Raw genomic sequence first — 25334 nt, 5'->3', positions numbered from 1 at the left:
TCTTGCCACCAGAGAGGGAGAGGCAAAGCGAGAGGATTTACTCTGCCCAAAATCTGTTTACGTGAGATAAGCCCCTTTTTGTATGGAGATCTATTAGATAATGTGAATTACTTGAGGCTTATTTGATTGAACATAAGTTTAGTCATGTATAAGCTGTTACAAATGTACTGTGATAAGTGAATTCCGGTTGCATTCCGTCAACGTTGAGAAAAACGACGTATTGTGCCTGTTGTTTATGGGTATCTGCCCCTCTCATTGGCTAGAACGGTCCCATCTGCTCTCTTCTGCCTTCACTCATTGAGGACATATATTTCCCATTGTTAGAGCGGTCACTCTGTTATCTTGTCAATATAATGCAGGAATCATCAACTAGATTCAGCCAATGCCCGATTTTTTTTTTTCATGAGCGGATGGTCAGGGTACCGGAACCTAATTACTAATACTTTGTAGACTGGAAATTGACCACAAGAAGCACATAAATATATAATATTTGACTAAAGCATAATCACTTAAAACTTTGCTTACATTTGTATACGATCATATATATATTATATAATATATATACTATATTATGCGTGGGAATACTTTGGAACATATTTCTAAAATGCATATATATTTTTTACAGTTTATGTCCAACAATAAAACATGTCCGGCGGAGTTGAGCGATGACCAGTGTGGACGGACTGGAGCTCCGACATCACATAAAATTACGTTTTTATTAAAAACGACTGATTTCAGGGCCCACAGAATAGCCCCTATTACACATTACATTGTTATATGTGGGCTATTCGTTGGCAGCGGAAATCAGTCGTTATGGATAAAAACGTAATTTTTATTAAAATAAAATATGTGTATGTGACGTTGGAGCTTCAGTCCGCACACGCAAATTGTCGCACAACTCCTTCATAAATCGTGGAGTTGAGTTTAGTAGGCTACTACGGTGTATGCGAGAACCTGTTTGTGACGAGAGACGGCAATCGTAGCTGGACGCTCGGCCTGAGAGGTTAATGCCTGGCTGTTTATCGAGAGAACATAGCTACAGGGAGTTTATAACACCGGGTTGGAGCTACAGGCACGGTAAACCACCCAAACTTAGAGACATTGGATGTCTGTCCTCTACAATTGTACATTCCTGCTTCAAGCTGAGTCTGCTTGTATTTCAGCTATCTAACATTAGCTACGCTAGCTACGTTCCTCCAACTCAACTGACTTGAGATCTTTGCTTGAGGTAGCATAGGATCTTGTTTAGCGAACTAGATAGTAGCTAGCTAATTAACTGAAATAACAGATTAAATAGTTTAACTAGATACCAAGTGATTGGTTACTACTAGCGAGCTGGTAACGTTAGCTAGCCATTTCAAACAAATATATTGTAGCTTGCTAACTTTAGCTAACGTTAACTGGTAATGGACCGTGCTATCATCATCAGTAAGTAATGCCAGCAAAAGATGGCGGACACCTAACCAAGCTACTAGCTAGCTATCCAACTGCTGCTATGCCCTAGCTAAGTAGTTAGCTAGCTAACTTAGCTGTATCTAACCACCCGATTGTTTGTTTTCGTCCGTTGTGATCAGTGTGCCCGGTCTAATACACTCCCAAATGATTGCGAGACCTGTAACTCAAAGTTACCTATCTGGCTAGCCATCTAGTTGACTAACTTAGCTAGCTGGTTAGCTAAAATACACGGAATCACCCAATATTTCTCATGGTCATTAATGCCAACGTCCTTGCAATTTTACTAAAGATTAGCAAACGTTAGCTAGATAAGTTGGGGATAAACTAACGTTAGCTAATTAGCACCTTTACCATTTCATAAAACTAGTTACACTTGACTTGTAGCTAATAATGTTGTCGGTATTTTGTGTACTCTGGGTAACTTTTCATGGTTCTTGCCCTAGGGAACTCCATCTAGGGTTAAAGAAATAAAGCTAGCTAACGCTAGTTCCACGGTTGTTTTGTTGCCACACGAATTGAACGTAATGTTATAGCTAGCTAACGTTACGTTTAACTCTGGCTAGTTAGTGTCCGTGATGATGCAGGTCTGCCAATGTGGCCTAGAAATTGCCATGGTACTTTACATAGACTAACTAACCTGTTTGGACACTATTTTGAGAAATATGACGATTTTCTAATAACAGACACTTCCCTCAGATACGTCAATTTCTTTAGATCCTATAGATTTGGCTGCCTTCATTATTCTCTCAAATTTGTGTGAGGATTTGATGACGAACCTAGATTAAATTATTTGTCCTCTGTAGCCCTATAGAGGCCTAGGCTATTTGGAGACCAAGCCTGTGACTTGGGAGAGATAGAAAAAAAACTGAAGGCCTTTATTTGTTTCAAAGTGCTCTTCCACACATGTTGGGCTTTTGTGATTGCAGGCCTGCGGGTAGCATCCTCCCATTGACAGTAGTATTGTATGCTTTGGCTGTCACAGTGTGAAGGCATTAGTTACATGGAGCTGCTCAAGTGACAGCATCTTTGGCAGGCTCTGTCCATAATGCTTATTTTGCCTCTGTTTCTCCCTCTGTTGTTGACCTTTCACAAGGAAACCGCTATGTGTGGGAATTCTTGAGTTGTTGTCTCTTGCACCCAACTGTGTGAGGCTAGTGGCTCATGCCAAGGTAAATAAATGTTGCAAGTGTAAAAAGGCAATGCCCCTGTTTTTGGTAGATATGTCTGGGTGGATGTTGTAACGTCAGTTTGTCAATCATTCCTGTGTTTAAATATATATATATATATATATATATTTTTTTTTGCATAAGCTGAATGCTGGAAATTTTGGTAAAACGGTTAATTGTTTTAGAGTGAAGTCAGTGTTTTGTGCTGGTGTGTTTGCAGGCGTCTAGCTAGCCTAATCTGTCTATTTGAAATGAAGACGCCTCTAATGCATGAAGTCTGCCGCTCCTTGTAGGTCAATCACTTTAAATATGAATAAGATTTCAATGCCTTAGTGTTGGCTGAAGTTTAGGCCTGCATGGAGCGAGGCTACTAGGCCTAGATCAGATATCTATATTAAGCCGCGGGCCAACTTTTTATTTTCTTGAGTAGATGGTCGGGGGGCCACCTAATTGGAATACTTGACCAGATTTCCTAAATTAACTTGAAACTGATTTCCTGTTGTTTTTACAGCCTTATGTCCAATGAAAACTCATAAACAAAAACTTTAATATATACAGTACCAGTCATTCCAGGGTTTTTCTTTTCTTTTTACTATTTTCTACCATTGTAGAATAATGGTGAAGACAACTTTTGAATAACCATGTAGAAACCAAAAAAAGTGTTAAACAAATCAAAATATGTTTGAGATTCTTCAAAGTTCCCACCCTTTGCCTTGATGACAGCTTTGCACACTCTTGGCATTCTCTCAACCAGCTTCATGAGGTAGTCACCTGGAATGCATTTCAATTAACAGGTATGCTTTGTTAATTTGTGGTATATCTTTAATGTGTTTGAGCCAATCAGTTGTGTTGTGACAAGGTAGTGGTGGTATACAGAAGGTTGCCCTATTTGGTAAAATACCAATTCCATATTATGGCAAGAACAGCTCAAATAAGCAAAGAGAAACAACAGTCCATTTTAAGACATGATGGTCAATCAATCCGGAACATTTCTTGAACTTTGTGCAGTCGCAAAAACCATCAAGCGCTATAATGAAACTGGATGTCTTGATGACCGCCACAGGAAAGGAAGTACCAGAGTTACCTCTGCTGCAGAGGATAAGTTCATTAGAGTTATCAGCCTCAGAAATTGCATCCCGAATAAATGTCTCTTACTTGAACTCTGAAACGTCTCAACATCAACTGTTCAGAGGAGGCTGTGTGATTCAGGCCTTCATGTTCGAATTGCTGAAAAGAAACCACTTCTAAAGGACACCAATAATTAGAAGGCTTGCTTGGGCCAAGAACCATGAGCAATGGACATTAGACCAGTGGAAACCTTTCCTTTTGTCTGATGAGTCCAAATTCCAACCACCTTGTCTTTGTGAGACGCAGAGTTGGTGAACGGATGATCTCCACATGTGTGGTTCCCACCGTGAAGCATGGAGGAGGAGGTGTGAGGGTGCTTTGCTGTTGACACTGTTGGTGATTTATTTAGAATTCAAGGCACACTTAATCAGCACGGCTACCACAGCATTCTGCTGTGATATGCCATCCCATATGATTTGCGCTTGGTGGGACTATCATTTGTTTTTCAACAAGACAATGACCCAGCATACCTTCAGGCTGTGTAAGGGCTATTTGATGAAGGAGAGTGATGGAGTGCTGCATCAGATGACCTGGCCTCCACAATCACTCGACCTCAACCCAATTGATGGTTTGGGATGAGTTGGACCACAGAGTGAAGGAAAAAGCAGCCAGCAAGTGCTTAGCATATGTGGGAACTCCTTCAAGACTGCTGGAAAAGCATTTCGGGTGAAGCTGGTTGCCTGTTAATTTATTATTGAATCACAGCCTACTTCGACAAATGGGTGACGTTTTAACCAAAGCGCATTCGCGAAAAAAGCACAACCGTTGAACGACTGTACCTAACCATAAAACATCAATGCCTTTTTTAAAATCAATACACAAGTCAATACATTTAAAAAAAAAAAAAAAACTGCATATTTAGTTATAAGATTCATGTTAGCAGGTAATATTAACTAGGAAAATTGTCACTTCACTTGCGTTTTATTGTACGCAGAGTCGGGGTATATGCAGCAGTTTTGGCCGCCTGGCTCGTTGCGAACTGTTGAAAGGCCATTTATTCCTAACAAACATTGTAATTCATTTGCCAGAATTGTACATAATTATGACATAACATTGACGGTTGTGCAATGTAAAAGCAAGATTTAGGGTTGCCACCTGTTCTATAAAATACGAAATGGTTCCTTATTCCACTGAAAGAATAAACGTTTTGTTTACGAAATTATAGGTTCTGGATTTGACCATATTAATGACCAAAAGCTCGTATTTCTGTGTTTATTATAATTAAGTCTGATTTGATAGAGCAGTTTCTGACTGAGCGGTAGTAGGCAGCAGCAGGCATTCATTTAAATTTTACTGCGTTTGCAAGCAGCTCTTAGCAATGCTTGAGTCGCACAGCGCTGTTTGACTTCAAGCCTATCAACTCCTGAGATTAGGCTGGCAATACTAAAGTGCCAATTAGAATAGTCAAAGGTATATGGTATAGCGAGAAATAGTCGCTGTGTCATAATTCTTAACTACAACCTAAAACTTTTTAACTGGGAATAATGAACCATCAGCTTTCATATGTTCTGAGCAAGGAACATAAATGTTAGCTTTTTTTTTACATGGCACATATTGGTCTTTTACTTCTCCAATGCTGTTTTTGCATTATTTAAACCAAATTGAGAATGTTTAATTATTTATTTGATATTAAATGGATTTTATTTGTATTGTTCATTCAGTATTGTTGTTGTCATCTGTCTGCTTTTTTTTGGTCCTCCAATAATTGGTATCGGCGTTGAAAAATCAGAATCGGTCGACATCTAATACACACACAAACAGTAAGTCATAATTGTTTTGAAAGCCAATCCATATGCTCTGGAAAGGTTCAAGTAAGGTCACACACACTGTAACATGCATGGAGCTGGTAATGGAGAAGTACAAAATAGTTAAAGTAATTAGTGGAACTGACAGATTTTGAACTACTTTACAGATATGACAAAGACAATTTATAATATCAGTACAAAGTATGACATTCTGAGTTTGCTACATAACCTCTTACAAAGTTGGCTTTAAAAATAGGTTATATTCTACTGAAAATTCCGTTGTACAGTAAGGCATTGTTGGCAGAATAGATGGATGCTGTTCAATGGATGATTAATATAATTCACCCAACACATTTCTTGTTAGTCTAACAAATATTGCTATCAGGTTGTAAATCACAGCTGGCCGTGTACATTGTTTGCTGCCGACAGTCATTCAGGATGCACTGTTTCAGAGGAAGAGAAAAGACTAATGTAACTACGGCTGGGAATGTCAATATAATTAAACTAGCAGGGGCAATGATCACAAATTAGCCATGTTAGGATAACTTATCAGTCATGTCTTCATGTAGCTACTTATTTAGTGAGATAAAAATGCCTAATGCCACTAGCTAGCTGCTGGGAGGATTTCATGTCATTGGATGAGTTGCTGACTTTTCCACCCATATAATTTTTTCGGTGGCTACAGCTTGAGATACAGGTGTCATTTGGTTAGCTAGCAAGAAATGTGAATCACTTTGTTAGCTAGCAATGCTTAACTTGAGCAACTGTTATCCACACTTCTAATATCTCTTAGTTGTCAATTTATTTGGCATCAGTCAGATGGGCAGATATGTTCCCATTCAGTTGTCAAAACGTGGGTTGGGACAAGAAGGCGAGCTGGCTACTATTCCCCATCGTTTATCAGTGCAATTTTAGCAAGCTAAAAGTTTGAGAGGGTTTATCTACTGTTCCCTTGTTAGATTTGAGGTCATTTTGCTCAGGCTAACATTAGTTGTTGATGTGCATAGGCAACAGAGAGATCGGGAGCCTACCTATTCATAGTTGTTTGGTCAATGGGATTGCAAAATTCCCAAATGTAAAAGGACTCCCTTGGGATTTACATATTTGCAGAAATCCATTCAGGTGTGTGTTGTGGCATTTTGGTGAATGTTTTCTAATGATCAAAAGTCACGATGTTACTTCCTGTAAAAACACAAAGTCCAGTTCAAAATGAAGGATGGCAGGCCTGTGTGGCAAATGGCTTATTTGCATGAAGGCCTACTGGAGCCTACAAACACCAGTTTGTGTAGAGTCTGTTCCTGGACAAGTTTATTTCCTGAAGTGTCTATTAGTTGTCCAAACGCACGGCGTCTTTCCCAATCTATATTGCTATAGAATTAAAATATGAAAACTTGAAAATGACTAAGTGCTCGCTTGTCAGAAAATGTAAAAAAAATAAAAAACATGCGCCGTTCTTCCTGAGGCTGTATATGAATACTTAAATTTTTTTTTAAATGTTGCTAAAACACTCAGTTCCACTTTAAATGGCAGCTATAAAATGTATAGTGGATATGTTATTACTCACTCACTGTATGTGTGCAGTTTGTCCATATGTTGTTTTCCTAAGCAGCTGTACAGAGATTTGGGCATGTCTGTCTAAATATAAAATAAATGTCAGCACATACTTTTCCTGTGATTATTAGAATTTGGGTTCCAAATCCAACCATGCTTTTTACTTGTTTACACCAAGGATAGTGTTGTCACGATAGCAGAATTTTGACTTTGATTCAAAAACAATACAACTGCAAAAAAAGGCGTATTAGCCAAAGTCACAGAATGGAACTTAATTCAGACGGCTCTCTTAAGTTCAATATCATTTATTATTGAAATTTGATTTTTGGATGTATGCATTAATTAATCAATTATACAACTCATTTGACTTTGGTAAACTGACTACCTACGTAACGGTCATTTTATTTGAATGGTAAGTCTGTAGTCTATTGATAAACTGGGTAAATCAAGTACAGGTGACTGCCTATTCAATAGGAGTGTGCACATTCATTGAGTTACTGAGCTTGTTTTGGCTGATTTCATGGGGCTACAGATGATAAACAATCAGTCTTCCATTTGGGACTTCTTGTCCTGATCAACATTTACGTAGAAGAAGCAACAGCGCACACTTTTATAAAAAGACGTGGTCTCGTTAAGACCCATGACCTCATTCACAGTCAGCTCCAGCAAAGGTGATATTGATGTGGAGAGGAAGTGAATTAATAAAGTTTTGGTGACCTATTTTGAAATCAGCAATATTTTGCGTTTTGGTTTGAATATCACAAACAAAGTAGTTAATTAATGTTAGGTTCAGCTGTACGCTAGCAAGGAAAGTTGGCCTACAAAGTTGGAAGCTACCAGTGTCGTCTAATGGACATTGTTGCGAACAGTAAATAAATCAACATTTCTACATGCCGTGTTGCTTTATTCGAGTGTGTTAACTTCTGCGCAGCGTAAGTGGTGAGGCAACCAGACTCCCAGTGGGGGTGCAGTGGTTCCTCAGGACAGGCTAGACTGGAGCTAGCAGTGAGCAAGTGGAGCAGGCACGGTGCTCTCAAACTATAAAGGAGACATCGGCTGCGCTGCTAGACTTGATTCTCTCTGTCGATGACGTGTGATACATTTGACAGAAGTACAGAAAGTTCTAGTATTGGCAAAGTACTAAAGTTTTGGTATACCGTGCAACACTACAAGAGTATTGAGCACATGGTCTTCCTTTTACTGTGTCTGTGTAGCCTAGTTCTAGCCTAGGCCTATATGGTCGCACTGGAAAGCTACTCACACGCACTATGAATACCAAATATCACACAACCCTGTAAATCGGACCCCCCCCCCACTCTCTCTGATCTAGTGAGTGTGATCCATTCCCGAGTCAGAGAGCCATTAGTTATAATGATATCCAATTCAGTGATGCTAGCTGCATGGGCTGTTGATGTCCCCAATGGCGTGCCTGTGCAGAGGCCAGCTCTCAGCAAACTGACTAGGAGAGCAGTGTTCCTCAGCCTTCACGTTTAACTAGCAGCTTTACAAGCGATGACGCGACTCGGAACATATAATAACTTTGATTCAGTCATATTTTTGAGTTATTAATCCCATAAGTGAGACATTGTTGCTTCTAGACAGTGTTGCACATATTTTGATAGCTTCCAAGAAATCAAAACGTTATCTCAGAATTCGAATAGAAATGTCTTGGTGTTGCAACTGCTTTTAAACACTGTACGATTAGATGCCTCAGTATCTCTGTCACAACCAATGATGACACTTGCCTGACTGACTGGCCCTTAGTCAGGCTTTGTCAACCAGCCTAAATGACTAAACACACACCTCATCCTCCCTCTGTCTGTCCTTAGTTTTCCCTCTGTTTCCCTGTCACCTAAGGACAAAAAAAGCAACTAACTGTACGAGGCTATAAACTAGCAGGAAACTTTGCACCCGGAAGCTGCTTTTCTTATTGCCGGCGATTTAAAAAAAAAAAAAAAAAAAAAAAAAAAAAAAAAAAAAAATCCGCCTCTAAGACACGTGATACCCAACTTCCATCTACACGTCTCCCTCGCCACTAAGGGCGATAGAGTCCTAGACCGTTGTTATTCTACCCAGAAGTAAGCATACAAGGCCCACCCTCGTCCCCCATTCGGCAAATAGATCATGACTCCATACTCCTGCTTCCTGTATACAAGCAAAAGCTCAAACAGGAAGTACTCGTGACTTGCTCTGTTGAGAAATGGTCCTTAGAAATTATGCTACAGGACTGCTTTGCTAATGCTGACTGGAACATGTCCCATTCTCCGCTGATAGCATCGACGAGCTAACCACCTCCGTCACCTGCTTCGTTAGGAAATGGTTCAGAGACGTTGCCCCCCCCCCACAGTGACGGTTTGCCTTTTCCCCTGGTGTTAAGCGAAAGGACATGGCTACCGCACACAACAGCCAAACCTGAGGCTAAGGCTGAGGAAAGGAACAAGTACAAGAAGTCCTGCTACGACCTCCGCAGAGCCATTTAACAAGAAAAATAACAATATAGGGCCCTATGAAATCCATGTTCTTTTCTTCCCAAATTCCCTTTTTTAGATTTATTTTTCTGAACTCTGTTTTATGATTTAAGCAAATTAAAGTGTCTAATAATGTGAATGAATAAAACAATTGAATAAGAAACATTAATGATGCAACACATTGCACTTTTTTTTATCAAGGCAAGTGCTTCAATACAGTTCTACAAAGTGTTTCATTATAAATTAATAAAAAGTAATGCAATAATATAGGCAACAATGCAATCGGAAAAACAGTTATTCTTGTGTAACAACTTTGATTTCATAGTTTTTTTGTGAAATGAAGTGTTTCACATAAGTTTATCATAAATAAAGATTCATGCAATAGGCAACCTATGAGCTCTTATGTCTGTCCATTGTAGGTTTTTCATCTATCACAGACCTCTCCATTTGAAGTACATGATTGTCAGCCTCTTTGTTGAGCTCGGTGAGTACCTCTTGCTTGTCTGTGAGTAGAGTCTTGTATTTGCTGAAACTCCTCTCAGTCGACTGGGAAGTAGATGTTGGGCACTGCCACTTCTGCAACTCTTGGGAATCTCGCACTCAGGCCCCTCCAGTAATCAGCAAGCTCCAAAGCAGTTGAGGGCTTCCTGGACACAGTTCTGGTAGGCAATCCTTTCTTCACTGAGCTCTGTTGATGGGTTTCAGGTGTGTGTGTGTGTGTGTGTGTGTGTGTGTGTGGGCGTCAATCTGCTTTTCCATGGCTGGAGCCTGCCTGGGATCGAACACCCTAGCCAGCCTGTAGACCTCTGGCTGGATGTGTGTCCCAGTGCGTTGACAATTTTGGTCAAGCACCTCCCTTCTCTCTCCAATCGCCATCTTTCTCAATGGCTCATCTGTCTCTGCACTATACCCACATGTTTTTGCCGTTCCCTTCACTTGGTAAGAGCCCAGATCTTCCATGACATTGTATGCAGACACTGCTGTGGGACGGCGGGTTCCTTTCAGGATTGACAGAGCTGTTATCAGTTTGGCACAGCCCTCCGAGATGGTTACCCTAACAGTGATGGCCTGCACCTTCTCTGTTTCCAGCTGGCTGAGGATGTTTGTGACTGCTTGGGATGGTGATTTTTCTGCCAACAAAAACTCTGTACTGATGAACATGCTCTGCATGGTACTTCACTGCCTCAAACCAGCTATTCCATCGGGGGCTCATTGCTTCAGGAGGTGCCTTGGCCTGCACGAACTCCTTCATAATGAGGAAGCGCCCCCATCTCTTTCTGGCAGGCTTCTTGACGAAGACAGATCTCATCCATGTTACAAGTGATGCAACTTCAGAGAAGTGTTTGTAGTAATGCCAGGTCTCACCCACCAGATTGATGACATGGCAGAGACGGGTTACATGGTCACTGTATCACTCCTTTCAGAACCTCCTTGTATGTCTTCAGGCAGTACGGGGCATTATCTGTGACCATTGCCCAGGCACTGTTCAGTTTGTTGCTGTGGAGCAAGGCTAGTATAACTTGGGAAGTTGTTGAGTAGTTGCATCTCTGTGAAAATGACATCCACCGGAAAGTACTGGTTTTCAATACCTGCAATGAAAGTTGAGGAAACGTTTTAATGATGTTTTAACCTAAAATAATATTGTGACAAAATACAAGTGTAAAAACAATATAGAGATAGTTAGCTAGATGAAGAGACAGCTGCTGACATTATGCATCGCTATATGATCGCTATATGATAGCTCGTCGTTTGGAATATCACAATTTGCGTGCGGACAATTCACACTGCGGAATGTAAATGTAGGCTATTGCAACGGTATATTAATAGGCTGTTAACTCACCAATGATTAGAATGCTGCAATCCCTTGCATCTGTCTCGTCAACAACCACAGCAAACTTCTTCCAACGGATCTTCTGTAGAACGGCAGTCATGTTGGTCGAACACACGGGGCAGGTGAATTTGAGAGGCTGCTCTCATTTTCGGGCAACGTTCCTCCCTGTTTGCAATGCTTCACTAGAAACGTTCATAGCTTTCTTAGCTTTTCTAAGGGGATGTCGGACTCTGCGCACACAGCCACAAAGTCGTGAATAAATTCTCGTCTTGAATCTGCTGATGCGCTTGCACTAGTAATGGTTGTTTTGAAGAGGCATGCTCTGGCTAACACGGTACTTTTCTTTGTTTTTCACATGGGCTTTAGACTAAGTGTTCACCCATTTTTACGGGTCTAATAGTATGTTGACTGAATTTGCAAAACAGCTTATCGCCTGATGATTCCTGGTCCTTTGGGTATTGCTATGCTCTGAATTTAGGGTCTAATATATTTTATTTATTTATCTATCGACGACTTGGTTGACATGTTTCTCAAAGTAAATGCCAAGTTGTTGGGTGACGTAAGGGACCCACCCCCCTCTCAAAACACAATTATTTCTTTAGGCCTACTCATCTGTAATTTTTACAATTATGAAATCATTTAGGTTACTACAATTAGGCCTTTTTTTTTGTATCGATTTCAGCCAAATTATGGAAAAAGCTGCATATTCCATTTTTATGACCAAATTCTGCGATTGTCTACATTTTCTGCATAGAGGAAATCATAGGATTTCACCTTGTTCTAGGGCCCTATCACACAGGCCCCGCCGCATGTGGCAGGGCCATTACGGATTACTAAGGAAGACCCAGCCTTGATCTGCCCAACAATGCTCCTACCAGACTAACTCGATGCATTTTATGTACACCTCGACAAAAACATCGCTGTGCGTGAGCGCTCCCACTAACGAGGACTGGCTGATCTCTCAGAGGCCGATATAAGCTTTTTTTAATCAAGTCAACAATTGCAAGGTCGCTGGGCCGGACGGTATTCCAGGGCATGTTCCTCGAGCATGCACTGGACAACAGGCATGTTCACAGTAATTTTCAACCGCTCCTTGTCCCGGTCTGTAATCCCACATGTCCCAAGCTGACCACCAATCAGTCCTGTTCCCAAGAACTCTAAGGCTACATACCTAAATGACTACTGCCCTGTAGCACTCACCTGTAAGCATGAAGTGCTTTGAAAGGCTGCTTATGGCACACATCCATCATCCCAGACACTCTAGACCCACTCCAATTTGCATACTACCCCAACAGATCCATTGATGAGGCAATCTCAATTGCACTCCACACTGCCCTCATCCACCTAGATAAGAGGAATACCTATGTGAGAATGCTGTTAATTGACTACAAACCAACGTTCAACACCATAGTCCCCTTCAAACTCATCACTAAACTTAGGACCCTGGGACTGAACACCTCTGTCTGCAACTGGATCCTAGACTTCCTAATGTGTCGACCCCAGGTGGTGAGGGTAGGTAATATCAGCACAGCGACGCTGACCCTCAACACGGGGGCCCCACAGGGCTGTGTACTTAGTCCCCTCCTGTACTCCCTGTTCACCCATGACTGTGGCTACGCATGACTCCAACACCAAGTTAGCAGATGACAGCTGCACCATTGAGCATCTTAACTGGCTGCATCATTGCTTGGTATGGCACGTGCACCTCCTTTGATCGCATGGCGCTAAAGCGGGTGGTCCAGACAGCTCATTACATCACTGGGGCCGAGCTCCCTGCCATCCAGGACCACTATATCAGGCGGTGTGAAAGGAAGGCCCCGGAAATATGTTGGCATACTGCATTTTATCTGCATGAGTCTCCTGTTCTGTCCAAATTAGCTCCATCTGCTTTACAATGCCAGCACAAAGGTCCAGTTTGTCTCCATCTTTGAAATATGATATGTAGACTAGAAAGAGGAAGAAGGGAATAATCAAGCCACTGACTGTCACCCTCAAACATTGATAGCGTGCAAATTTGTTGTGGACAGACGCACGTAACATAAATGGTAGTGGTCGACAGACTTAGGGATGCGATGACTAACGAGGAACTTTATTCCGGTACGCTGATGTTTTTTCATCACTAGCAATATGGTTTCCAGCCAATTGGTGACAGATTTTAATGTGAAAATTCTCAAATCTGCAGAGATGTTTCCATCAAACTGACTTATTGCGGCTGAAAGGGTGTGTGATGACATAGTGATGGGGGGGGGGAATATTATTACCAACTATATCGTATCACTTTTGTCAATATCGCAATATAATTTTTTTGCCTGTTGGCTGTACCTGCACCAAAACGTTTGTATATTCTCTTCATAGCTTGTTCTCCAGCTTTTTATATAGGGAGCCAATTAGATTTCAGGACTTTTATTTGCATGACTGATCAAAACTCGTTTTCTCATGGCTCTCGTCCCTCTGCAGTAGACTTATGGTGAGCAATATGTTTGAAACATCAAATCGCAATCAAATCACAGTATCAAATTGCAATACATATGGTATCGGCTCGTAAGTAGCGTGGTAATATGGTATGGTGAGGTCCCTGGCAAGTGTACCTGCCCTATTAGTGCCCATAAAAATAAAAAAAATGACAGTTAAATTGCCATGTACCGAATACAAAGATAAGTTCAATGGGTTTAAACTCTTTTTGAAAACATTTAAAAATGCGTTTGTCAACTGTTTATAGAGCAAATATGCCCATTCTGGTCTTGGCACATGCCAATAAAGGCGCTTCCACTGCCGTTCTTGCATAATTAATTTTGCAAAAATGGCAAACTTTTTAATAAATAATTATAAAAAATCAAACATCAGTTGATTTCTGAGTAAATGATTTGTCATTTAATTCTTGCTGACCTCACGGTCAAGCCAATGCCTATGTGCCAGGAGTTTCTCCCGGTCTTTCTGTATTGGCTAACTAAGGCCAAGTTCTTTGCGTTAGTCCACCAGACTCTGCATTTGGGGCAGGAAAGTGCCTGGGAATGAGATTACCTGTGCTCTTGCCCTCCAACCCCAGACAGACTTCCAGGGCTGAGGGGATTATAAACTGCTCCCTGGCCTCTGTCTGGCTGGCAGTATCCCTTTTTCATTAGTCAGCCTTCTGAATTAGAGACTGATGGCAGCTTACTGTTGGTCTCTGCTCTGCCCCAGTCCTATGTCTCTCTACTCCTATTCTGTCTCTCTCTACTCCTAGTCTGAGAGGCTAGGGTACTCTTGAGGAGATATTGCTATAGGTCTCTGCTGTGCTGTCAGATTAAGCAGAACATCACTCTTTTTATCCACAGAGGAAAAAATAAAATGTCCTTTGCAATCTGCACATTTAGGATGGACAGCTATGATGCTTTTTTTCTTTTTTTAATGCAGCCTGTTCATTCAGCGCCAGACCGACTGAGCACTTCTGTCTTTGAGGCACGACGTCACTGTAATGGTCATGACATTTTTGCTGACCATAATTGGCCAGCCAAATGACCGCTGTCACCTTTAATAACTGTTTTTGAAAGCAATATTTGACGCACATTTTCTCCTCCACTTCTGACTGCATGTGCTGCCATAGAAATATAATGAATTGTCGTGTCTTTGGCTATGCCAGGTTAAGTGATATGACATGCTATTCTATAAAATAATTTCTCCGTAATTAATATTACCTGATTGAGCTAATCATGTAAATGTAATTAACGTTGTAGTAATGTCGTTGTGTGGTAGGCGGGATACTCTCTGTTCCTTCCTAACCTGCGTTTGCAGCTGCGTTTGCAGCTGCTGTTGCTAACTCAACAGCTAGGAGGTATCACTTCTGTAGTGAATAAGAATTCAAAGTTCATGGCTTCATTCTGTAGTTCTCTGAACCATTCTGACATCGGACCGTCGTCCTCGGAACAGGAGGTTATATTGTCGTCAAGGCTTTAAATAGGAAGGGAGACGAGGGCGTGTTTGAAAAGTTTTATAGCCCATGTCCCTTCACAGGGACGGGCCACTGATTTGAGCAGAGCCCTATCTTATGAAAGCCCAAATTTCACATTTTAGAAGCTAAAATCACATTTCATCACATATAATTTCATATTCAAACATTTAAATTGAACAACAATTCCATGTGAATCCGATAACTCTGATGTGTAGACTTTCCACTGTAGAGTTTGTCATCTGATCATTGATGAGAATGTCTCAGATGACAACCGAACTGACATCATATTCATTAAGTACCACCGCATATGTTCAATTGTTCGGATTACCAGAATATAGTTCATCCCCCCCCCCACCTTCTGATGTTCCCAGAATCTCTATGTTAACCATGGTGTTTGCAAATGTAACATCAGTAGGGTAGAGAGGTATTTATGACTGTCATAAACCTACCCCCAGGCCAACGTCGTGACAGAATATTGCGAGTGTACCCATAGGAGCAAAGCGGGAAGTAAACGTCTTATTTAAAGTGTTATTTTATTTTATTTTTTTACGGTTATTTCAATTTTCATGACTGTCTTCATCCATAGCCTTCGGTTATACAGTAATTGTGCCAGCCCTAGATGTCACGCCGGTTCACCTTTTTAAGGTTATGCCAACTCTCTGTTCCCCTGTCATGTCGCTGTTACAGCTGGAGGCGTAATGATGCTGCGAGTCTCTTGGTTGTTCGTTCAGCTGGTCAGAGGTTGTTAATCTCAGACATTGGTTGGTTTCCATGCCAGATGCACTCCGTAATGCTGTGTCATTGGTTCTGATGCCAACATCCCCACTCTCCCCTGTACTTCGCTTCCCACATCCTCCCCTAGTCTCCTATCCTCCTCTGGTTGGGCTGCTCTGTGTCTCCAGACGGAGGCTTGGAGGGGATCAGGGAAAGGTTTTTATCTTGCCTGCCTGCCGGTAGTCTCTGTGCCACTCGGCTGAGCTGGAGCTAATGCAAGGCAGACGCATACCGTCCGTCCCCCTATGCCAGCCAGACTGGTACAGGAGAACAGTGGTGTGAAGGAGAGGACAGGAGATAAAAGGTGAGTAAAGGACAGAGGCGTTTTGCAGAGGATTGATAAAGTGCCGTGTAGAAGTGAGGGAAGGGGACGAGTGCAGTCTGTTGGAATAGGGTGAAGTGCCCTTCAAGGTCTTCTGGATTCTGCTCCCTCTCTAATGACTTCCATGAGATGTTTGGATGAAGCCCCGGGGCCATCTATATCAGGCATCTCACAGTTGGAGTGCTGATCTCGGATTAGTTTGGGCCTGAAGATCATAATACATAGCCTATTGATTATATGGAAAAGCGGGACCTGATCCCCCTGGTCTAAAGACAATGGAGGCTTTCTCCTGTCCTGATGAACAGTACTTCACCCTTAGTCAGCTGGGAGTCCTCTGGCGCCACTCATCTCAGCCTTTAATGCTCTGAGATGATGGCCTTGCTTGCCCTGTTTACTCGTGAGAGTATTTTACACTGAGGCAGTCTGAGACAATTTGTGGCAATTGGTGTGCATATCTGCACTAATAATAATGGTTTGTGGCTGTTTTCATGTCCCTTTGCTTTGCCAGTGAGTAACATGATTTTCCTGTGTTTTTTTTGTTTGTAGCAAAATCAGATGGCTATGTTTCTGTGTGGTGTTATTCCCTCAGAATTGAGTGGTGGTGGCGTATGTATGCTGACAACGGATAATTTTCTTAGCCCGCGCTCTATCTCTCGTCTCCATCTGCACCGTTATCAGTTTGGAGCTCCCTGAGCCTGGGTCTGTGGCTCTCAGCTTCTGAGTACACGACTCCTAGCACCCCATCTGTGTTTGGACAGGAAGGGAAGGGATCTTGTGGTAACCATTTTATCTTGGCAGTTTAAGGACATTTCATATGTTACTCCTCTTCACCAAACAAACCATACAGCAGAACTTTGTTCAGATAAAGAAAGTTCCCCCTTTTTTCTTTTCCCTGTGACTGGTTCTGTTAGGTTAAAGCCTTTGCACAACCCAGATCAGTGTTAATATAACAGCTGACAGTGCATGACTAACTACTCCCGGTCTCCTGTTACAGGGCAATCATGGGCCACGGAGTCGGCTGAGGATCCGGAGGGTTCTGCAAAACGCACCAATCGTGAGTAGGCATGTAAATTTGCCATTCTATGACTTTTTTCCCCCCTGGATGTGAGCTCGAGCTCATGTTAGCCAAGGATACGAAAGGTACTGTGCCTTCAGAATGTACCCACACCCCTTTTTCCATATTTTGTTGTTACAAAAGTGGGATTGAATTGTCATTTTTTGGCAACTCAAAATACTCTGTCAAAGTGGAAGAAACATTCAAAAATTTGCATAAAAAATAAATAAATATGAAAGATAAAAATATATATTTTATTGGATAAGTATTCAAACCCCCCTGAGTCGATACATTTTAGAATCACCGTTGCCAGCGATTACAGCTGTGAGTCTTTCTGGCTAATAAGAGCTTTGCACACTTTGATTGTACAATATTTGCACATTCTTTTAAATTCTTCAAGCTCTGTCAAGTTGGTTGTTGATCATTGCTAGACAGCCTTTTTCAAGTCTGGCCATAAATTTTCAAGCTGAATTTAAGTCAAACCGAGTGGCCTAGTCACAGAACATTTCAATGTCGTCTTGGTAAGCAACTCCAGTGTTCTATTTGGCCTTGTGTTTTAGGTTATTGTCCTGCTGAAAGGTTAATTTTGTCTCCCAGTGTCTGTTGGAAAGCAGACGAAACATGGTTTTCCTCAAGGATTTTGCCTGTGCTTTGCGCTTTTTATCCCCCCCCCCCAAAAAAAAATCCCTAGTCCTTGCCAATGACAGTCATACCTATAACCAATGTTCCCTCACATTTTTGACAGATCAGTTCTGGTCTGCTGAGCGCAAGCTTGAACGTTGTGAAAATTCGGTGCAATGCTTCCAGGGCATGTTTACTGTGAACAAAGGCTGTACCCTCTTTTTAAGTAAGCCACAGTAGCCTTCTTGGCCACTGTTAAAACTATTTGATCATAATGTAGGCCTAGCAGATTGGCCTACCCGTCAAAAACAATGAAGAAAATGAATCCCGTAACATTTTAACATGTTAAAATAGCTGTTCTCAGCCTACAATACATTCCGTGAGATTTAAAATAAAAAAACATGCAGGGCTTGACAGTAACCTGTTTTTATCCACTTGTCCAGTAGACCAGGTGACAGTGTTTTGATGCAAGAAACCACTTTACAAAATACAAATTAATTATTATTCCCATATCATTATTACAGAGAATCTGACAGATTATGCCACCCACCATCCAAAGTGTAATTAGTGACTTCACCATGCTCAAAGTTTTTTTAAATTTTTTTTCTCTCTCACCCATCTACCAATAGGTGCCCTTTGTTGCGAGGCATTGGAAAATCTCCCTGGTCTTTGTGGTTGAATCTGTTTTGAAATTCACTGCTCGACTGAGGGACCTTACAGATAATTGTGTGTGGGGTACAGAGATGAGGTAGTTAATCAAAAGTCATGTTAAACACTATTATTGCAACTTATGTGACTTGTTAAGCACAATTTTACTCCTCAACTTATTTAGCCTTGAATAACAAAATGGTTGAATACTTATTGACTGAAGCCGTTTCAACTTTTAATTTTGTATAAATTTGTACAAATTTAGAGATCATTATTCCACGTTGACATTATTGGGTATTTTTGTGTGTGGTAAGCCAGTGACGACAACTTACATTTTTAGGTTGTATTGTTCCGCCGGTCGCCATTTCTGTCAAATGTCTCACGGATCAACTCTGTATATCAGCGCAGCCGATGTCCCCCTTGTGATTATATTGCCCAAAGATTTGGCTAATATACCTTCATTTTTTTTGTTGCTGTGGTGTCATTCTTGGTATCGTGATACTCGGAATGAAAGTAAAAAGTTATTGCAGGGGCAAGTCATTAATGGATAAAGAGTTCAATGTCCGAATACAGTTCATTGTATTGTAATTGGAAGCCCATATTCGTGCATTCGGAAAGTCTTCAGACCCCTTGAATTTTCGACATTAGCCTTATTCTAAAATTGATGAGTTGATTTAAATTGTTTTCCATCTACACACAATACCCATAATGACAAGGCAAAAACATTTTACGTTTGCAAATTTATTCAATATTAAACACTATTATATTTAAGTATTCAGACCCTTTACTCAGTACTTTGACGTGCCTTTGGCAGAGATTACAGCTTCAAGTCTTGGGTATGATGCTACAAGCTTGGCTCTGTCAGGTTGGATGGGGAGTGTCACTGCACAGCTGTTTTCAGGCCTCTCCAGAGATGTTTGAGTCCGGGCTCTGGCTGGGCCACTCAAGGACATTAAGAGACTTGTCCCGAAGCCAGTCCTGCGTTGTCTTGGCTGTGTGCTTAGGGTCGTTGTCCTGTTGGAAGGTGAACCTTCGCCCCAGTCTGAGGTCCTGAGCAGGTTTTCATCAAGGATCTCTTTTCTCTGTTCATCTTTGCCTCAATCTTGAGTAGTCTCCCAGTCCCTGCTGCTGAGAAACATCCCCACAGCATGATACTGCCACCACCATGCAGTGACGCGTAGGGATGGTGCCAGGTTTCCTCCAGACTTGGCATTCAGACCAAAGAGTTAAATCGTGGTTTCGTCAGACCAGAGAATCTTGTTTCGGCAAACTCTCAGTGGGCTGTCATGTGCCTTTTTACTGAGAACTGGCTTTGGTCTGGCCACTCTACTGTAAATGCCAGATTGGTGGAATGATGCAGAGATGGTTGTCCTTCTGGAAGGTTCTCCCACTTTCACAGAGGATCTCTGGAACTCTGTCAGTGACCATCGGGTTCTTGGTCACCTCCCTGAACAAGGCCCTATTCCCCTGATTGCGTTGTTTGACCGGGTGGCCAGCTCTAGGAAGAGTCTTGGTGGTTCCAAACTTCTTCCATTTAAGAATGAAGGCCGCTGTATCCTCGGACATTCAATGCGGCTGATTTTATTTTTTTGATACCCTTCCCCAGATCTGTGCCTCGACACAGTCCTGCCTCGGAGCTCTACGGACAATTCCTTCGACCTCATGGCTTGGTTTTTGCTCTGACATGCACTGTCAACTGTGGCACCGTATCTAGAGGTGTATGCCTTTCCAAATCATGTCCAATCAATTGAGTTTACCACAAGTGGACTCAATCAAGTTGTAGAAACATCTTAAGGATGATCAATGGAAACAGGATGCACCTGAGCTCAATTTTGAGCCTCATAGTAAAGGGTCTGGATACTTATGTAAGTGAGGTATTTCTGTTATGGTCAATTTAGCAGAAATGTCTTAACCTATTTTCTCATTGTCATTATGGGGTATTGTGTGTGTGTGTGTGTGTATATTGATAAATGTTTTATTTAATCAATTTTAGAATAAGCCTGTAATGTAACAAAGGGGATGAAGTCATGGGGTCTGAATACTTTCCGAAGACACTATCGGTGTTTCAGATTGCTGGTGACTTTTCTTAGTGTCCCATGTACCCTAGAGAGGTTAACGTCCCACCTGACCAACGTCCAGTGAAAGTGCAGGGCGCCAAATTCAAACAACAGAAATCTCATACTTAAAATTCCTCAACCATGCATGTATTATACACCATTTTAAAGAAACTTGCTAATCACACCACAGTGTTCGATTTCAAAAAGGCTTTACGACAAAAGATTGTAATTTGTTAGGTCAGTACCTAGTCACAAAAAAAGATCTTTCCAGCCAAAGAGGAAAAATTAATCACTAACTCATAGGACTTCATGTTACACAAATGTTAGTTTTGTTCGATAAAGTCAATAATTTATGTCCAAATACCTCCTTTTCGTTCGCATTTAGTACAGTAATCCAAATGCGCAGGCACTAGGTCCAGACAAAGTCAGTTATATTGCTGTTCGTAGAAACATGTCAAATGATGTGTGTATATAATCAATCTTTAGGATGTTTTTATCAAATTTTCAATAACGTTTCAACCGGAGAATTCCTTTGTCTTTAGAAATGAAAGGGAGCGGAGCTAACTCTCACGAGCGCCCGCCTGACTGAGCACATGGCCTCTCTGGCAGACCTCTGACTCATTCCATTCTCATTCACCCCCACTTCACAGTAGAAGCATCGAACAAGGTTCTAAAGACTGTTGACATCTAGTGGAAGCCTTAGGAAGTGCAATATGACCCCAAAGACACTGTATATTGGATAGGCTACAAACCTCAGATTTCCCACTTCCTGTTTGGATTTTTTTTCTCTGGTTTTTGCCTGCCCTATGAGTTCTGTTTATACTCACAGACATTCAAACAGTTTTAGAAACTTCAGTGTTTTCTATCCAAATCTACTAATAATATGCATATCCTAGCATCTGGGCCTGAGTAGCAGGCATGTTTACTCTGTGCACGCTTTTCATCCGGACGCCAAAATACAGCCCCCTACCCCAAAGAAGTTAAGGTTGTCCTTGTTTTGACCACCTTTGTTTTGTGTCTTCAGGCTTCCACTGTGGTGTATGACATGGCCACGGCCTCTTCCAGAACGGAGTGTAGCTATAACCACGGACCGACGTCGCAGCTACATGCCGTCGTTGCCTGTGCCAAACTCAAGCGGAAGAAGAGCTTGTTTGGGACGTCCATCTATGTGGAGGTGACAGCGGAAGGGGAGTCGCGCCGCACGGCAAAGTCCCACAGCTCCTCCAACCCCAAGTGGGATGAGCGGCTCACTCTGTAAGGAACCCTACCTTCTGTGTGTGTGTTCTTAATGTGTGTCGTGAGTAGCCCATTTAATTCGCTCACCACCTTGATCCCTTACTGTGGTCTGTTTGGTATGCTCTAGCAACGTTGTATTCCTTTCTGAATCAAGTCCCACCTTTTTTTTAAGAGTTAGACCAATGGTGTGTTAATTCAGTATGAATCGTTTTCTGTAGTGCTTCTTCAATCTAACCGGTTCTGTACTGGAATAGGAAGACGAGAGGGAGAAGGAATCTAGACTATTTTTATATTTAGCAGGATCCAGGCTACACATGATGTCTGAGCATTTGTGGTTAAACACAAAAGATGAATTTTCGCAAAGGTCTTACTTATCTGGGGGTGGTTCTGAGATGGGAACAGTGTGGATTCATTGGAACACTTAGTGGGCTTGTGGGAGAGCTGACTAACTTCTAGAAGTCTGAATATCTCAAATACTTAGTCATCCAATCTGGGCAGATGGCCTACAGCACAAGGAAATGACGATGATTGAAAAACCAAAGCAGACATACTGTATCTTTCCTCTGAACACAATGTTCCCAAAAAGAGCCTGTTGGCTTTATTGTTTTATTTCCCTTGTTGGTGCGGAGGTTTGAACTCTGCTGAAAAGACCCTTCTGTATCTGTTCAGTTGCAACTCCAGCAGAGCTGCCTGTAACCTAGCAGCTTTTATGGTTCTCTGGCTTTAATGAGTCAAAGCCAAATGTCAGGCTGTTCCAAATGACACCTTATCCCGTATGAATAGTGCACTAGTTTTGACTATGGGCCTGCTCAAAAGTAGTGCACTATTAATGCAAAAGGATGCCATTTCAAACTTGCCCTCAGAAACTCATTAACCAGGCCACTAATTGCCTTGATGGGGTAATTATCTCGGACAACCGCCAGGGCTCTGTTTGTTTGGTTTGTTTTTGTGTATGCTACATGTTATAGGAGTAGCTAGCTACCTGTCTGAAGCTCAGCTGTGGCCTTCAAGTCATAGTCCACTGGTTCTAAAACAAGCTCTATTATGGTGGCCTCTAGTATATTCTAATGCTAGATTGTATTTTCAACCAGCAACTGTCAGGAAATAACACTGATACCGTTTCAGTGTTGGTTTCATCAGCTGTTGTAAGATATGAAACAGGACAAAAATAATTTTGAATGCAAAGGGCCTTTAAAGCATCCTGTAATAGTCTCCTGACTTAATTTAACAGCAGGTAATTGGCAAAAAGCCTACCAGTATGCAAATTATGGAGCCAAATGAAAAGCTCTTTTAACGATGCAATTCGATCGGCTACTTACGAGTCACTCGCTTTAATGTCTTGCAAGTCCTTATGGACTTCATATCGAAAATACAAACGGGATCTTTAGTTTACTTGTCCCGAATTGATACCATGGAGATATAACTACGTTGTATGATTTATGATTGGTAAGGATTTATGAGGGACTTTATTCAGTCATTTTGACACCTTTTTAAATATATTTTTTAACTAGTCCAGCTTGCTGTTCGTCAATCAAAGCACAGTCAGCCTATGTGCCACCACTCTGTGGCTGCCTATGAAACACACCATGGTCCAACGTTGACTTTTTTTCTCTCTGGCCCGGTCTTGGCCAAAAATAATTTTTGCTGGCCCTGGCATGGTGTAGTTCTTAAATGCATTGGGGTCATGCAGGGCCTATAGGTTTGTATGCTTTCGCTCTGCTAACATATGGAATTGTTTTAAGATTGTTGTACCATGGATCATTTAGCTATTTTATATAGAATTTTAGTACCCCTGTAGGTACTTTTTGTATTGATTTAAAAAGTGTGTGTGGACACCCCTTCAAATTTGCCTATTTCAGCCACACCCGTTGCTGACGTGTATATAATTGAGCACACAGCCATGCAGTCTCCATGCACAAACATTGGCAGGAGAATGGCCTTACTGAGCTCAGTAACTTTCAACATGGCACAGTCTTAGTATCCCACCTTTCCAACATGTCAGTTTGTCAAATTTATCCTCTGCTAGAGCTACCCCGGTCAACTGTAAGTGCTGTTATTGGGAAGTAGAAATGTCTAGGAGCAACAATGGCCACACAAGCTCACAAAGCAGCACTGCCGAGTGCTGAAGCGCATAGTGCTTAAAAATAATCTGCAACTCTCATTACTAAGTTTCAAACTGCCTCTGGTTGAAACGTCAGCACAAGAACTGTTCGACGGGAGCTTCAGTTGTTATTTTGCTGACATTTCTTCCAGAGGCAGTTTGAAACTTGGTAATGAGTGTTGCAACCGAGGGCAGATTATTTTTAAGCTCTTCAGCACTCGGCGGTGCCGTTCTGTGAGCTTGTGTGACCTACCACTTTGCGGCTGAGCCATTGTTGCTCCTAGAAGTTTCCACTTCACAATAACAGCACAAGCTAAGATCACCATGCATAATGCCAAGCGTCGGCCAGAGCGGTGTAAGCTCGCTGCCTTTGGACTTCTCTGGAGTGATGAATCACACTTCACCAGCTTGCAGTCCGATGGCCGAATATGGGTTTGGTGGATGCCAGGAGAACACTACCTGCCCGACTACATAGTGCCAAAAGTTACGTTTGGTGTAATGGTCTGGGGCTGGTTTGAGCTAGGCCCCTTAATTCCAGTGAAGGGAAATTGTAGCGCTACATCATACTATGACATTCTAGATGATTCTGTGCTTCCAACTTTGTGGTAACCGTTTGGGGAAGGCCCTTTCCTGTTTCAGCATGACAATTCCCCCATCTACAAAGCGAGGTCCATCCAGAAATGGTTTGTTGAGATTGGTGTGGAAGAACTTGACTGGTGCCCAACCTCACTAATGCAATTGCTGGGGGGATTTGCTTCCATTCAGGCACAATGTTCCAACATCTAGTGGAAAGCCTTCCCAGGAGAGTGGAGTCTGTTAAAGCAGCAAATGGGGGACCAACTCCATATTAATGCCCATGATTTTGGATTGAGATGTTCGACGTGCAGGTGTCTACATACGTTTGGTCATGTAGTGTATGTATACTTTAACATTGCAAGTCATTACTCTGTTCTTAGTTTGTATTAATTGCATTCATTTTAGTTTCTAAATTTGGTATGTGATTTGAGAATAGGACGCTTCCCCTTTAAGACAGACGTTCCAAAAAGAGAGATTGACATGGCTATAGTCGGCTAGCCAAGAGGAATGCTAGGCAGGGTTGCCATGTCCTTGATTTTCCCTCAAAATTAGGCTACTTTATGAAAACAATGTTGCGGGTGAAAATGTATTGGTTGCAGGTTTTTGGGCTACTTCTAAGTTGCACGGTGAATGCCATGGCATTTCCGTTACAATATATTTCACGATCAGGTAG

General features: G+C 41.8%; 1 protein-coding gene across 3 annotated transcripts in view; it reads left to right on the top strand.

Moving 5' to 3' along the window:
- The first annotated feature begins 628 nt into the window (after positions 1-628).
- The window catches only part of wwp1 (WW domain containing E3 ubiquitin protein ligase 1), a 56369-nt gene continuing 31663 nt past the window's right edge, over positions 629-25334 (top strand). The window contains exons 1-3 of one of the 3 annotated variants that reach the window (XM_036935224.2): positions 629-1077; positions 17363-17422; positions 21773-22002. In XM_036935224.2, coding sequence (XP_036791119.2) covers positions 21794-22002 — 209 coding nt within the window. In that variant the 5' untranslated portion in view covers positions 629-1077; positions 17363-17422; positions 21773-21793. Of the gene's footprint in view, positions 1078-16048; positions 16351-17362; positions 17431-21772; positions 22003-25334 lie in introns of those variants that run through there. The other 2 variants (XM_036935225.2, XM_090189773.1) reach the window with 2 other exon arrangements.

Source organism: Oncorhynchus mykiss, chromosome 11 (assembly GCF_057628025.1).
Source record: "Oncorhynchus mykiss isolate SJ-2025 chromosome 11, ASM5762802v1, whole genome shotgun sequence".
NCBI classification, from domain to species: domain Eukaryota; kingdom Metazoa; phylum Chordata; class Actinopteri; order Salmoniformes; family Salmonidae; genus Oncorhynchus; species Oncorhynchus mykiss.
Note: the sequence above shows the minus strand (reverse complement) of the source record. Positions and strands in the feature narration are given on the sequence as shown.